The 13578-nt window shown below is 39.2% G+C and overlaps 1 protein-coding gene across 1 annotated transcript; it reads left to right on the top strand.

The window, feature by feature from the left end:
* The first annotated feature begins 560 nt into the window (after positions 1 to 560).
* On the top strand, positions 561 to 12120 carry srp68 (signal recognition particle 68). Its single transcript, XM_072383513.1, has 16 exons — positions 561 to 707; positions 1145 to 1211; positions 1878 to 1991; positions 2325 to 2520; positions 2803 to 2885; positions 3003 to 3112; positions 3228 to 3307; positions 3539 to 3679; positions 7050 to 7148; positions 7282 to 7346; positions 7835 to 7988; positions 8616 to 8710; positions 8995 to 9124; positions 9222 to 9297; positions 9435 to 9487; positions 10412 to 12120. Exons 1-16 carry the CDS (start codon positions 620 to 622, stop codon positions 10637 to 10639), a joined length of 1779 nt encoding a protein of 592 aa, XP_072239614.1. The 5' UTR covers positions 561 to 619; the 3' UTR covers positions 10640 to 12120.
* Positions 12121 to 13578: the final 1458 nt, after the last annotated feature.

Raw genomic sequence — 13578 nt, 5'->3', positions numbered from 1 at the left:
GAAGTGCTCAGGTCCAAAGAGAACAACTTCAGTTTTGTCTGAATTTAAAAGCAGACAGTTCTGAGTCATCCAGGTCTTTATGTCTTTAAGACAGGCTTGTAGTCTGACCAACCTTTTGGTTTCATCTGGTTTCATAGATAAGTACAGCTGAGTATCATCAGCATAACAATGGCAATTTATGCCATGCTGTCTGATAATGTTACCTAATGGAAGCATGTATAAAGTAAAAAGAATCGGTATTAGGCTGCTTTATTTCTTGATTTTCTCCTGCATGACTGTTATCATCACTTGGAATAATAAAGCTATTAAGCATGGTAGGTTTTTGCTTAAGGGTGGCTTATAGCGAACTTGTTGTTGTATAGAAGATCGTTTAAATACCTCAATCAGAAATAAAATTTTCACGCGGAGCGATGATTACTGCAAAGAAGCCTGCCAAGTCGAATAAATCACGGAGTGGGAAACATAGACAATATAAACATTCTTTATATGTCTATGGTAGGAAAGACTGGGTTAAACAAATATCGCGATGATTACCTCTTCTCCCCTTCCTGTACTGTCATTGGTCCCACTATACATTTGACTGAGCATGTGTGTATCTTTTAGCTATTAGCCTGTAGAGATGGCCGCAGAGAAGCCTACCGAAGCTAAAGTTTCTCCAACGGAAGAAAACAAGAAAAATGTTCTAGAAGGAGGACTTGGCTTGGAAAGTATCCTTCCCAGCACGAAATCTGCTGTTGGGGGTTTTATTTTTCTCTCAACAAACCCATTTCGGTCTCAGAAGCTAACGTTAGCTTGCTAGCTCGCCCCCGAACAGGATAACGTTAGCGTTTTTAGGCTACGTGTCATTTTGAAGCAGTCAATGGTAGACATGAAAAGACATTTATATACCATTTTTCCTCCGTTTACACGAGGTAAACTAAGACTACATTTTTTGTTACGCGACAGGCGTTATTTTTCAAGTTGTACAATCTGAAGTGTCACTAGCAAACTGTCGTTTATAGTCAGACTTGTTTCATTCATCTATTGCCAACCTGACTAAGATACTCAGGCTTGAATATGAATGACGCATATCCCCCCCCTTGAGCCCCATGATGTGTGTGGTGTGTAGATGAAGATGAGGTTGTTTCTTAACATTGTATTGCAGTTTTGCAAATCATCAAGGAGTCCCAGCAGCAGCATGGCCTCAGGCACGGAGACTACCAGAGATACAGGTATGCCCTCATTTACTGTGGGATCTGTAAACCAAGAGTTCACCGTTGCTGAAATAGAAATGGCTGCGAACTGCCAGTTCCAGAGCATTCTGTATAGTTCCTCTGTCATGACAATATGTTGTAAGTACATATCCGTTAACTTTTTTTATGAATTGATTTTCAACGTAATTCAGTTACATTTATATTTAACAAATTTCTATGTACAAACTGCGTCTCAGTTTTGGAGACCAAATATATTTGCACAATGAGAGCAAGCTGGTTACAGGCATTCCTGTGCCGCCATATGGTTAACATTACAGGTAGCAAATGTACAAAAATCATAAAACCTAACTTAGAAAGCTTATACGATCTAAGTCTGTCCACCTTTTTTTACATCTAGACTGATCAATAGAATTCTGTCTTGCACAAGACCATCACCTACTGCCAGCTCTATTGTAAATAGGTGTTTGGTTGACATTGTGCACAAATACGACTCAGATTACAAATGCCATAGATGTCTCAAGGTGTATAAAAAAATCTGCTTGTTTGATATTTGAGACATTGTGGACACAGTTCTTCAAATAAAATACAAGAATTGTATTCATGAAAATGAGTCTTTTGTCGTTTGGTGGCCAGCCAGACATATTCATCCACGGCAGTGTAAAATATCTTTGTCACTCTTTGCAGGGGCTACTGCTCTCGTAGGCTGCGTCGCCTACGCAAGACTCTTGGCTTCAAAATGGGCAACCGACACAAGTTTGTTGGGAAGAAGATCACTGTAGATATGATTTCTGACAGCAGGTTGGTCATGCACAGTTTGATTTGGACAGTTATCCACTGTTAACTTGCTAATGCTGTGGAAGAGTTTCGCATACAATAGAGTGATTTCACAGACACATTTTACATGCTCTGAAATGTAATGGCTTGTTGGTTTTACATAAGACATAACTGTGAAAATACAGACTCGAACAAGGCCTTGTTACAAATATTGCTGATTATGAGTTTACTCGCTGTGGATGTGTTGTTTGTTTGTTGTTGTTTTTTTTGTCCCAAGATGTCAAAAGAAACGGTTTCAAAAGTTAAGTTGCTGGAAAAGTATGCTGACAAACAACTGGTCCACTTACCTCCTCCCAGGTATCTCTTGCTGGTTTTGATGGAGGCAGAGCGTGCGTGGAGCTACGCCATGCAGCTGAAGCAGGAGGCAAACACAGAACCACGGAAGCGGTTCCACCTGCTTGCACGACTGCGCAAGGCTGCCAAGCATAGTGAGAAGTTGGAAAAGCTCTGCGAGAGTCCCCGGGTTGATGCTAAGACCAAACTTGAGGCGCAGGTGTGCTGAAAAGATTCACCTGCACGCTCATAGAGACACATGTACTTGTATGGAATAAGGGGTGGAGATGCACAAGAGACTTGAGACACAAAGATACACAAGTTTTCTTCTGTCTTATTCTCCCTCAACTCAAATTCCTGTAATTATGTCTGAAACTAAATTAAAAACATTCTAGATGTTATTAATGAGCTATGTTGAGGGGAGCCTTTTACTTTTTTTAAATTTTTTTTTTTTTTTTTTTTTACTCAACAGTTTGTATCACAGTTCATGTTCTTATTCTAGGCCTACACTGCTTACCTTACTGGGATGGTGGAGTTTGAGCTGCAGGAGTGGAAGCTTGCCATGGAAGCCTTCAACAAGTGCAAGTAAGAGTTCGCATGACTGACGTTTTCGCTTACTGTGGCAGAATCTGTGAATGTCTTTTCACTGCATTGTTTTGCCCAGATTTTTATGAATGTTAACCTTTTTAAACCCTTTGTCAGGACTATCTATGAAAAACTGGCCAGTGCTTTCACTGAAGAGATGGCAGTTCTGTATCGTCAACGTGTGGATGAGATATCGCCCAACATCCGCTACTGTGCTTACAACATTGGTGAGCATCATCACAGTGGTTGTGTTCATTGTTATTTAAAGAAACCTTTAGATTATGTTTGAGTGCTCCACCCCTCTACCACACACACACTGTGTGTTTTGATACAAAATTATAGGTGACCAGAATGCCATCAATGACTTGATGCAGATGAGGCTGACTGGTGGAGGAGGAGGCATGATGGCTGAGAAACTAGAGGTGAGGATAAAGTAGTTTCACAATAATAGATATGGTTATATTTGGTTGATCGTGTCTGAAAATAAGTTTTCTATATGTATCATGTGTATGCTTGGGGTGGAAAGTGCATATATTCCACACAAAAAGTATTTATTACCGCTTATTGAAAGCAAAAAAACTATGCTGAAATGCCTAATTATGGATCATATCTGAAGATGTCATCCAATTCAGAGTCTCTCTTCCCCCACCCAGGCATTGATCACTCAGGCAAGAACCAAGCAGGCTGCCACGATGAGTGAGGTGGAGTGGCGAGGACGGTCGGTACCTGTGAAAATTGACAAGGCCCGTGTTTTCCTGTTGGGTCTGGCAGACAATGAGGCTGCCATCGCCCAGGTCGGTATCATACACTTTTATATTCATGTTTTTTGGAATATATAAACTAAATGTGCTTTCTTCAGTGAGCTGCTGTGCATGTCATTGTATTCAAATATTTACAAATACTGTTGTCTAATGCTCTGAATGCTAATTGACACTTTACTTTGCTGTGCTACTTTATTAAAGACACAAATAGGTCCATAGCAAACAATTTGAACAAAAGATGAGAAAAGAAAAGAAATCCACAACGTCACATATTTACATAAAAGGCCAATAGCTCCACATGAAATTATACAGTACAGCAGAGCGAGTGGGTATGCCAATACTAACAAACATTTGGCTCGCGCTGCTTTTTTGTTTCATTCTTAGCAGCAGCATCATTTAATCATTTTATGCTACACTGATTGCATATGAGCTTGACCAAACATTATATGACAGATCATCAGTCAGGTGGTCAGTTATATAATGTCCTTGGCATTTAACCTCATTGCACACTTGAGTGCAATATCAGATAGAGAAGTCAGGAAGTTAAAGTTTGTCCTCCCTACTCCTCACAGTCATAATATTACACTTCTGTGTAATTAATGTCAGAGTCTACCATATTAAGAGTAAACCCTCAATGATCGTTGAAGGACCAATTAAATCACCAAATCATTTGCACATGTACTAGTGGTTGATAATGTTATCGCTAACCAAGTAACCTGTTCCGCTGTCATTCATCAGCTTTGACAAATCAGTCCTATAGAAAATGAAAGAGAACAGAAGACAAAATGCTTTCCTGTCTCGATGAGCATACCAAAAGGAGAGAATTCTAACCAGAGATTTGAGATCTCCCCTGTTATGTAACTTATAAAATAGCATTTCATGATTTACATGATCAAAAGCTTTAGATGCATCAAATAAACACATAAAGATTGTGGAATTATGGCTTTTCTACAAATCTAAAATCTTTCTTTTAGCAAAAATGCACAAGTCTGTGCCATGTTGATCCAGTTGATCCCTGGTTGGCCATTTTTCTTAACTTTTAGTAATATCAGCACTCTGCTGTCCTCTAGTCTTCGGGACGGCTGTACAACGGATGTGGGCCATATTAGGAGCATGTCCCCTGTCTTTGGGTAGAACAGAAAGGCTGCTTTCAGAAGACCTGATGTTTCATAAACCAAAATTAAATTGGGTAACCATTTCAGAGATTTATTTATTTATTTAGTATGATATGAGTTCTTTATTCTCTGTCAACATATGTGCAGCTGAGCTATGAAGCAGTCGTAGTTGTGATGTACTCTTCTTTAGAGATAACCACTTTCTTATGGTTGATGCAAGATCGGACATTTGACATTCTGAAATGTTGCACAACACCTGAAAGCATCAGTTATGGACTAAATCATTTGGGAAATCTTTTAGTTAGGTTTTGTCAAAAGAAAGCCCAAAGAAACTTCTGAATGATGTTTATTCTGTGTACATTGATATAAAACACAAATGACTTCAGCAGGTTTCTGCACGCAACCAAAAATAAATTGATTTGTTATAATTCTGCAATCAAGGTGACACCATCTCAATGTTTGCTTTGTCAAGCCTACAGCAAAATTAGAGAAACATATTTTAAAAAAACTGAAACTGAGAGCAACACATTCACGCTTGATGTTTGAACCATGAAGTTAAATGGTGGGAGCTCCTCTTCTACATACAGTTTAATCTGAGATTACATTATTTATTATATTTTTTATGCAAAAGGGATATTCTTTTCTTTTTCAGTGTAATTTCACTTGTAGCAAGAGTACCCCTTTAACAATTGATAGGGAATATACTTGGATATTAGGCATTCTTTTAGCCTTTAGAGAAGATAGGAGCAGACGTAACAACAAGAAGCAGTTGTTATTAGGTGGTGCATATTTGTGTTTAAGAAGAACTATTGCGTAAGATCACTTTAAAAGATTACAAGAAAGTCTGACCTTCACATGATCCAGTCCAGGCCAAACCATGCATACAACAATCCATGCAGTTCCTGAAGTTATCAGTACAGGGCGCTTTTCGATGTAGAGTATCACATGTCCCATCGGAGTCAACGCAACTCGTTGAAGCTGATTTTGCTTCACAACTGAACCAACCCTGTAGACACACCTGACACACCCACAGCCACTCATGTGTCTGGCATGCAGCGTCTCTCATCACACAACCGCATTCTGCGCATTTCAGCCCACACCTGAATACAGGCCTACACCCAGCGGCAAGTGTCTGTGGACAAAGAAGTATTAGGTTTCAGACAGGCCCTTGTGGGACCCAACTGTAACATTGCAGGGCATTCTTAGGCCATTGGTGGATGTTACTACATTTATTTTGATAGTATTCTACACATGAACCTTCCCTTTATTTTGCCATGGTCTTCAGGTTTTTAGAGTCTGGGGTCTATAAACACCAAGCCAAAATCCATTTTAGCCAAAAATCAGTTGAAGCAACGTTCTGTCCTGTTATCAAATTTTTTTACCTTTCCTCTGAACAGTGTCGGATGCTCAGCAGGTTAAGCTGGTCATGCTAGGTCTTGACAGGGTGTTGGTAGACTTGTAGAACGTAAAGTAACGTTCCTGTTCTGTGAGGATGAGAGCAGGCTTTTGAGCCATCTCTGAGTAATTATAACTATTAGGAATTTTTTTTGTAACCAAAACATTTGCTTCCTTAGGGTTTTCTGTCCTTCCTAAGGTGAAGATGGGGAATTGCTATTCAAAGACTTCGATATGAGTTTTAGTCAAATGTTTGACTAAATCTGCATAAACTGCTCTCATCTACCGGAATCAATTTTTTTTTTCTAACAGGAACATAGTTTGTCATGCAGACTTTTGTGAATATGTAAGAGTTACGTGAGCCTTTTTGATAAAGGTGTTGATGAAAGGCAGATAAGGTGAAGAACAATCCAGTCATTCACAAAGATCTGAACCCTGAAACTCCAGTGTGCCTAAATGCAGATGAGTTATGTGCAGGAATGTAGGCTACAAGCAGCCTGCCAGGCAACATATCTGCGTCTTTCCCCCAGTTTGCCACAGTCGCATTCCTGCTTAAACTCTTGCTATTTGTAGCAGTTTATGCAGTCATGAACTGTTAATTTGTTTCATCCTTTTTCATTAGCATTAAATGATACATTTAAGATAAACCATACTGATGTTGTGGGTTTATATTAATGCTGATACAACTGTATTTTAACAAGTATCAGCCACATGTAACTGATAACATGATTTTTATTTATTTTTTTCCTGATCTTTGTTTTATTTTCAGATGTTGATGCATTAATCATTTTCCAGTGTTGAACAAGGGTGTGTGTTAAATTGTACAGTTACAGGTATTCACTTAAATCCACTGTAGCTCTAAACTAGGGTTTTTTCTTTTTTTTTTTGTGCAGGCAGCTAATGAGGACACCAAAGAGCATCTGTATGAGACTCTGCTGGCTGAGTGCAGAGACACCATCCAAGCTGTGAGAGAGGAGCTGAAGAATGAGGCAGTAAGATGCACTTGCATAACAAGTTGCTATATTAAAGTGAAGGAGAGGGTCTGAAAAGCTAAACTAATGTGAATTGCAACATTACAATCCGAATGTATTTAAATTTGACAAAGAATATTGCTTGTTTTTGTAGAAGCAGCGAGAAAGGAGCTCTGATAATGACAGTGGGAAGGTTTCAAACCTTCAGTTCCTGCACAGGTAAAAATGAAAAGTACCTCAGCTTATGCTTCAGTCAGGATGTGCATTTGTAGATGTCAGATTCCATCTGAACTGTTTTCTCATTACAATTTCCTTCTTGATATTGCTTTTTTTCACAGGGTTCCTACATAGTGCAAAAGTCTGGAATTCTTTGTAGCTTTTTTTCAGGTTTGGATAAGTAAGAGTGTGGGGAGGAAAAAAAAAACCTAGACATTCTTGTTTCCAAGCTTTTGAAAATAAATCAAACAAGCAGAGTGCTTTTCATGTGGGTTATGTATAAAAATTGAATGTAACCACCCTGATGTCGCAGTGGTGCATCTTTGACATTTTTTGGCACTTTATTAACAATTGGGTGCATGTTGACTGGTAAACCTATTAAGGTCTGTTAGTCTTGTTTGATCCCAGCCCGACAACATTAGGACAAGGACACCAGGAGAGAATTTTAGGCTTTTAAATTTTGTCTGATCTCTGCTGCTCTTCTCTCCCAGCTATCTCACCTACATCAAGCTGTGCACGTTGGTGAAGCGGAATGAGAGCATGGCTCACACTCTGCAGGCTAAACTGAAGGAGACTGAGGATGATGAGAACAAGAGGGGACCCCGTCCACAGGATCTCATCCGACTCTATGACATCATCCTGCAGGTAGAGTATGCAGCTCATCCAAGAAATACTACATAACTAATATTGAATACATTTATATTATGGGACGGCATGTTTTTAAACTTGAGGACAGAACCACTATGTTGTTTCTACCTAGCATGTCGTTGTTGTGTTAGACCTAGATGGGATGACTAATTATTGTCTGAACTCACACAGTATTCTTGAAGTTGTAAATTTGTTGGCCCTATTAATTTCACAGTGGATTATAACCAAACATATTTGCCTTTGCTATAGTTGGGTTGTGTGGTGAATATTATAAGTGGTTGAGTAAGCAGTTAACTGATGTTAGCTGAACAGTGACAATATTAGAGTTCGACTAATGCCAGCAGCAAATCCCCCCTTTTTACAAACATACCACCATACAGTATATTTGGCCTTGAGATCTATAAACAAAGGTAACATCAAATCAGAATTATAAAGGAAAGACTCACTGACACGACTGTGTTGGCTTCAAACGTCGTTCGCCTCTTCCTGTTTTACTTTTAACGGAGAGGTAGTGTCATGGATGTGGAAGTGGCTTCTTATGTAACAAGGTGGCTAACTTGGATATGGGTGGGGTTAGGTGGCCCCAAGTTTCTAATGTTCACATCTTGCTTCCCACCCTTGCAGAGTCTGGCTGAGCTCTCCACCCTCCAGGGCCTGGAGGATGACCACACCTTCCAGAAGGAGCTTTCCCTCAAGCTGCTGGTCTACAAGGCCTACAGGTTAGTTTTTTATATATATTTTTTAAATGTCTTATTATCATGTCTTATTGATCTGTTTGTGAAACAGTTCTGTCACCATATTTGTCTGTCGTTCATGTGCCCACATTATATTTCAACTTTAGTTATTGTTTAATACTCTATAATCTAAAAACTAAACTTCTTCCTCCCATTATTTTTTTTCATTGATGTTTTGATAATGAAACCCTTTATTTAATACCTACAGTTTTTTAGATGCATACTCTTGTGTTTAGTGTTAATGTGGTCTTCTCTTCTTCCCCTTGCAGGTGTTTCTTTATAGCCCAGTCTTATGTCCTGGTGAAGAAGTGGAGTGAGGCACTGGTGCTGTATGAGAGAGTACTGAAATATGCCAAGGAGGTTCAGTCTAAAGCCAAGAGTCTTAACAATAGCCTCAAGGTTAGTGCTAATATGTGGTCACATCGACGCTCTATCGCTCACAGTTTAAAAACTCTCTTTATATGTGGTTGTTGATGTCCACCCTAAATTTCTGCAGGACCTCCCTGATGTTCAGGAGCTCATCGCTGAAGTCAATGCTGAGAAGTACTCACTTCAAGCTGCTGCCATTTTAGGTGAGAGCACCTTTGTGAGCTGGCTGCCTCTATATTTGCCAGCTACTTGTTTTTACTATAAGAGATCATTAACTGTATTTGTTCCCTGTTCTGCTTAGTTGTGTGTACAGTCCTGAGGAAATATGTTTGCTTTTCAGACACCGATGAGACTGCTGAAGTTTCCGCTCATCAGCAGGTGAAGGACAACACGGTAAGAAAAAAACCATGATACTGCACAAAGACATTTTATATTTCATGCTAACACTGATTGGTTTGCCAGAGCCGGGGAGGGGATTAATTAAGGAGTATCGAAGTCGGAAGTGTCCAATAAATGTTTCCGATATTCCAGTTTGTTTTTTAACAAATCAGTCACAGTTCAAGGGAAGACTTGCTGTCTACTCAGGCTGCAAAATGCATTGTTTCAGACTACGTTAAGTAGGGCATTCAGACTTGCCAGGACTTTCCATCTAATCTAAAGTAGAAGTCTCACTGATATATATTTTAAAAAAAATAAAAGATAATTTAAAAAAAAAAATTTTGAAAAAAGACAAACGGCCTTAAGATTATATTATCATACTTGATTCTCTCAGAGTGCGAAACTATGAACTGCTGATGCAGGAGTCCTTACAGCCCTTCTGACTGCATGAGAGTCTGGGTCCGCAATCTCTTAATAAACACAACACTGAGAAAGAGCTACAGTTTTGACATGAAGCTGCACTTTAGATTATTGCAGGATTGATTTGCCCTGATCTTCTTAATGCTGCTTAGGGTGTTGTTAAAGTTCACTCAGAAGAGGGGGACGGTTATGAACCCTCAGTGAGAAACACAGAGGTTTCATCATATCTGGTGCTGGTATATAAACTACCTACATAGAATTGCCAGTGAATTATAATAATTCAGTCCTTGTGTTCTGTGCTGTACTTGTACCTCTTTGTAGGAAAATGAATAAATAAAAATGTTGAATACGGCAACATCACTGCTAGTAACTACAACCATTTTAACAACTTCATTGAGTTAATTAGTTATTGCCTTGTTTTTTCAGTCTTGTTTTATCCACGTCTCTTTTAAAATGACTTAAAACTTACCTGCTTCTCTGTTAAAATCAACTTTCCTTTATCTCTCCTGCTTCTCGTAGCCTCTCTGTGACCGCCTGGACACCTTCCGCCTGGACACCACCCTTGTAGGAAAGCAGCCCAATCTGGTCCAGTTCCCCCCTGACTTCCAGCCAATTCCCTGCAAGCCTCTCTTCTTTGACCTTGCCCTCAACCATGTGGCCTTCCCATCGCTGGATGACAAGGTGGAGCAGAAGGGCAAGGGCGGCCTGACCGGCTACATCAAGGGCATCTTTGGCTTTGGCAGCTAAACCAGTGACCTCCACATGAGAACAACAAGGCCCCAGGTTTCACAAACAACCTAACTTGGTTCAGTTGTCAATGGGGATCATTTCAGTTAAATTTTTAGTGCCTATGTGTACAATAGCTGGGCTCTGCAGCCCTCAGGAAGGCAGAGTGAATCTGATCTCTAAGAATCGATTATAGGCAACAAATAAAATGAAGTAGCAATATGACCCAAAGTTCACCTGCCTACTGTAATTATACCATCAGCCCAAGCAAACAGGCTATGACTTTTCACCTTCACAGGTTATCATGCTGTGGTATTCGCAGTTTGAGCTGAGTTGTTAATCCCACATTCTAGATAGAGTAAAATAAGCCATTGCAGCATTCTTAGATAATTTGTTCCAGTTATGTAAACGCCTTTGTGTATTTCCTTTTTTCTTTGTGCGAGAGACGTTTTTTCGCTGTCGTTCAAAAGATACAAAGTGGAGTAGTTATTCAACAGCTGTGTGAAATTCTCGAAACAATCCTGAAAACTCTAACTGAATAATTTTATTAACCACACTTGTCAGCTCTTTATGTGTGTCCCATTTCCTTTATTATTGCGTACCCCGTTGTCTCCTGATTATGACAGAATTAAGATCCAGTATATGACACAAAACCTCAAATAACCTTTCTCTTCGCACACATACCATCCACAACACCTCAGTGATGCAACAGAGAAATAAATGTAATATTTTGGAGAAAGATAAGACTCCCCCCAAAACACACACACACACACTTTGTCAGATTGGATTCTTTGCAGCACTGTTGTAATATACTACCTTAGTTTTAGTTAAGCTTGTATTGTAGACTATCAAATTATACTCACATTTGGCAACACATTTACTATCACATCAGAAGGGTCCAAGTGCTTCATCCCATTTGAATGGATGAATGAGCCTCTTTGAACACCCCTGATAGCATTCAGATTTTCCTCTCAGCAGAAGCCCTGCTGCAGATTTATCTACAGAAACCAGCAGCAGACATTGAGGCATTGAGGGAGGTTTAAGCAGCTTTTCATTGATCATACCGCTTCTTAGTCCATGTTGAGTTGGACAAATGTCTTCAACACGAATGGCATGTCTGTGGAAATGCTGTAGTGCTAGAAACATCTTTTGCTACCCACTGTGTTTCAGGTGTAATGCAGACTCGCATCTATGTTCCACATTAAAGCTGATCACCAACACTTGTCTTTAAGGGACCTGGTTTGCTTGGGATACCAGGTGAAACACTATCTAGATGTCTAAGTGTCTCTCACCCACTTGCACACTTAACTGTTTTGCTGACTTCTTTTTATCTTTCTTTGATTTGATTTGTTTTTCTCACTTTGTATTTTATGTTAAGAGTTTACGAATAAAGATGGACTTTACCTGCATAAGGCTGGAAAAATATTAATCAAGATCAGAAAGAGGAATGTATGATTTTTGATTTGTTTCCAGACATGTGATTAAAATATATTTGCAGCAAACTGAGTTTTCTCTGTTGTTATTTATCTTCTTCTTTATAGACTTAAACTATTAACCATTTCTTATGATCCAAAGATTTCTAGTTTAAACCTCACGTGTTGTTAAAAAGTAAATTTTTCAAGACAATTGTGTGCAGAAGGTGTGTGTCACTATTTACTTGCACCTCTGTGGAGTGGGTGTGCGAATGGGAGTGTATTGGATGCCTCAGCAGGGTGTGTGTGTGCGCTTAGTAAAGTTTTTTTTTTGTACCTGGATTTTCTTAAGTGTGAATAGCTATACAGGTTTGTTTGATAGTTTCAACCTGCTTTTGAGAAATGTTTTTGTTTTTTTCTTCTTCTCATCATCTTTACATGATATTCATTAAACAATTGTTCCCTCCCTTTTCACACTGCAGCCCTACCTGATCTTATCAGTCTTGTTTGTCATTGTTGACTGGCACTTACTGGTTCTACCTGATTAGACCAAAAAAAGTGTGGGCCTTGATGATAAAAAGAAAATTGCCACTCTGCATTACTAAGATCGTGTTTCATGCTTTTATATTCTGTAATCAGTTTGCTCACACAGTACGTCTTAGCTTTTGTTAGGTGACAAAAGAGCAAAGGTCCTGGACAGGTCGCCAGTCCATCACAGGCCCAACCAGAGACAAACGAGACAATGCACGCTCACACTCATTAACACTGTTATTAAAAAGTTGCGTCAGTGTTAACAAACAAAATATTTTTATTATACAACATGTAATGAATCTGGTAATGAGGTCAAATAAAATCAAGTTTCACTGTAAGCATCAGTCTCCTCTCAGTTAAACTGTTTGGAGCGGCACAAAGTTACACTGGCATGAAGAGGTTTTTTAAAATTCGGAATCACTCATTCTGCGAAGGTTATTCTTCATCTGAAACTCAATCATAGACCAACACAATCTGACTAAATACATTGGTACTCATAATGTCTCTATGGAAGTCTATGCTGAGTTATTCCTCGGTGTAGGCTGAAAAAGTAAATTAACTCTTAAAATTAAGTTACCAAACAGCAACCGCCTTCATCAGTCACCTGTAGCTGCTCTGGAGAATTGATCATCTGTAAGGAAAATAATTTGGACCATTCCTCTTCAGTTCATTCAAGCATGTTCGCCTCCCCTCAGGTCCTGCCACTCCATCTCTGACTGGTTGAGGTCCAGTTTGTGTTAATTAGGAACAGCATTCTTGTTGGCTTGCAATTTAAAAGGGCACATAATTCATCACTATAAGAAGACTGGAGGAAAGAAAAAAATGCAATTCAACAGAATGTCATTATTATGTTTAGGTCCTTAGATCAGTCCCAATCATGTCCTTTAATCAATTCTCATTCATTGTCACTCATACAGTAAACTTACTTCAGGTTGTAGAGATTTCTGTGTGAGCAACAGTCCTGAACTTCCTCTGCGTGTTGACATTGTGTTTTATGGTGCATTGATCAAAAACCAA

Source organism: Leuresthes tenuis, unplaced genomic scaffold (genome assembly GCF_036924035.1).
Source record: "Leuresthes tenuis unplaced genomic scaffold, fLeuTen1.0.hap1 SCAF_4, whole genome shotgun sequence".
Classification (NCBI taxonomy): Eukaryota; Metazoa; Chordata; class Actinopteri; order Atheriniformes; family Atherinopsidae; genus Leuresthes; species Leuresthes tenuis.
The sequence above is the reverse complement of the archived record's forward strand: the minus strand, read 5'-3'. Positions and strand labels throughout refer to the sequence as shown.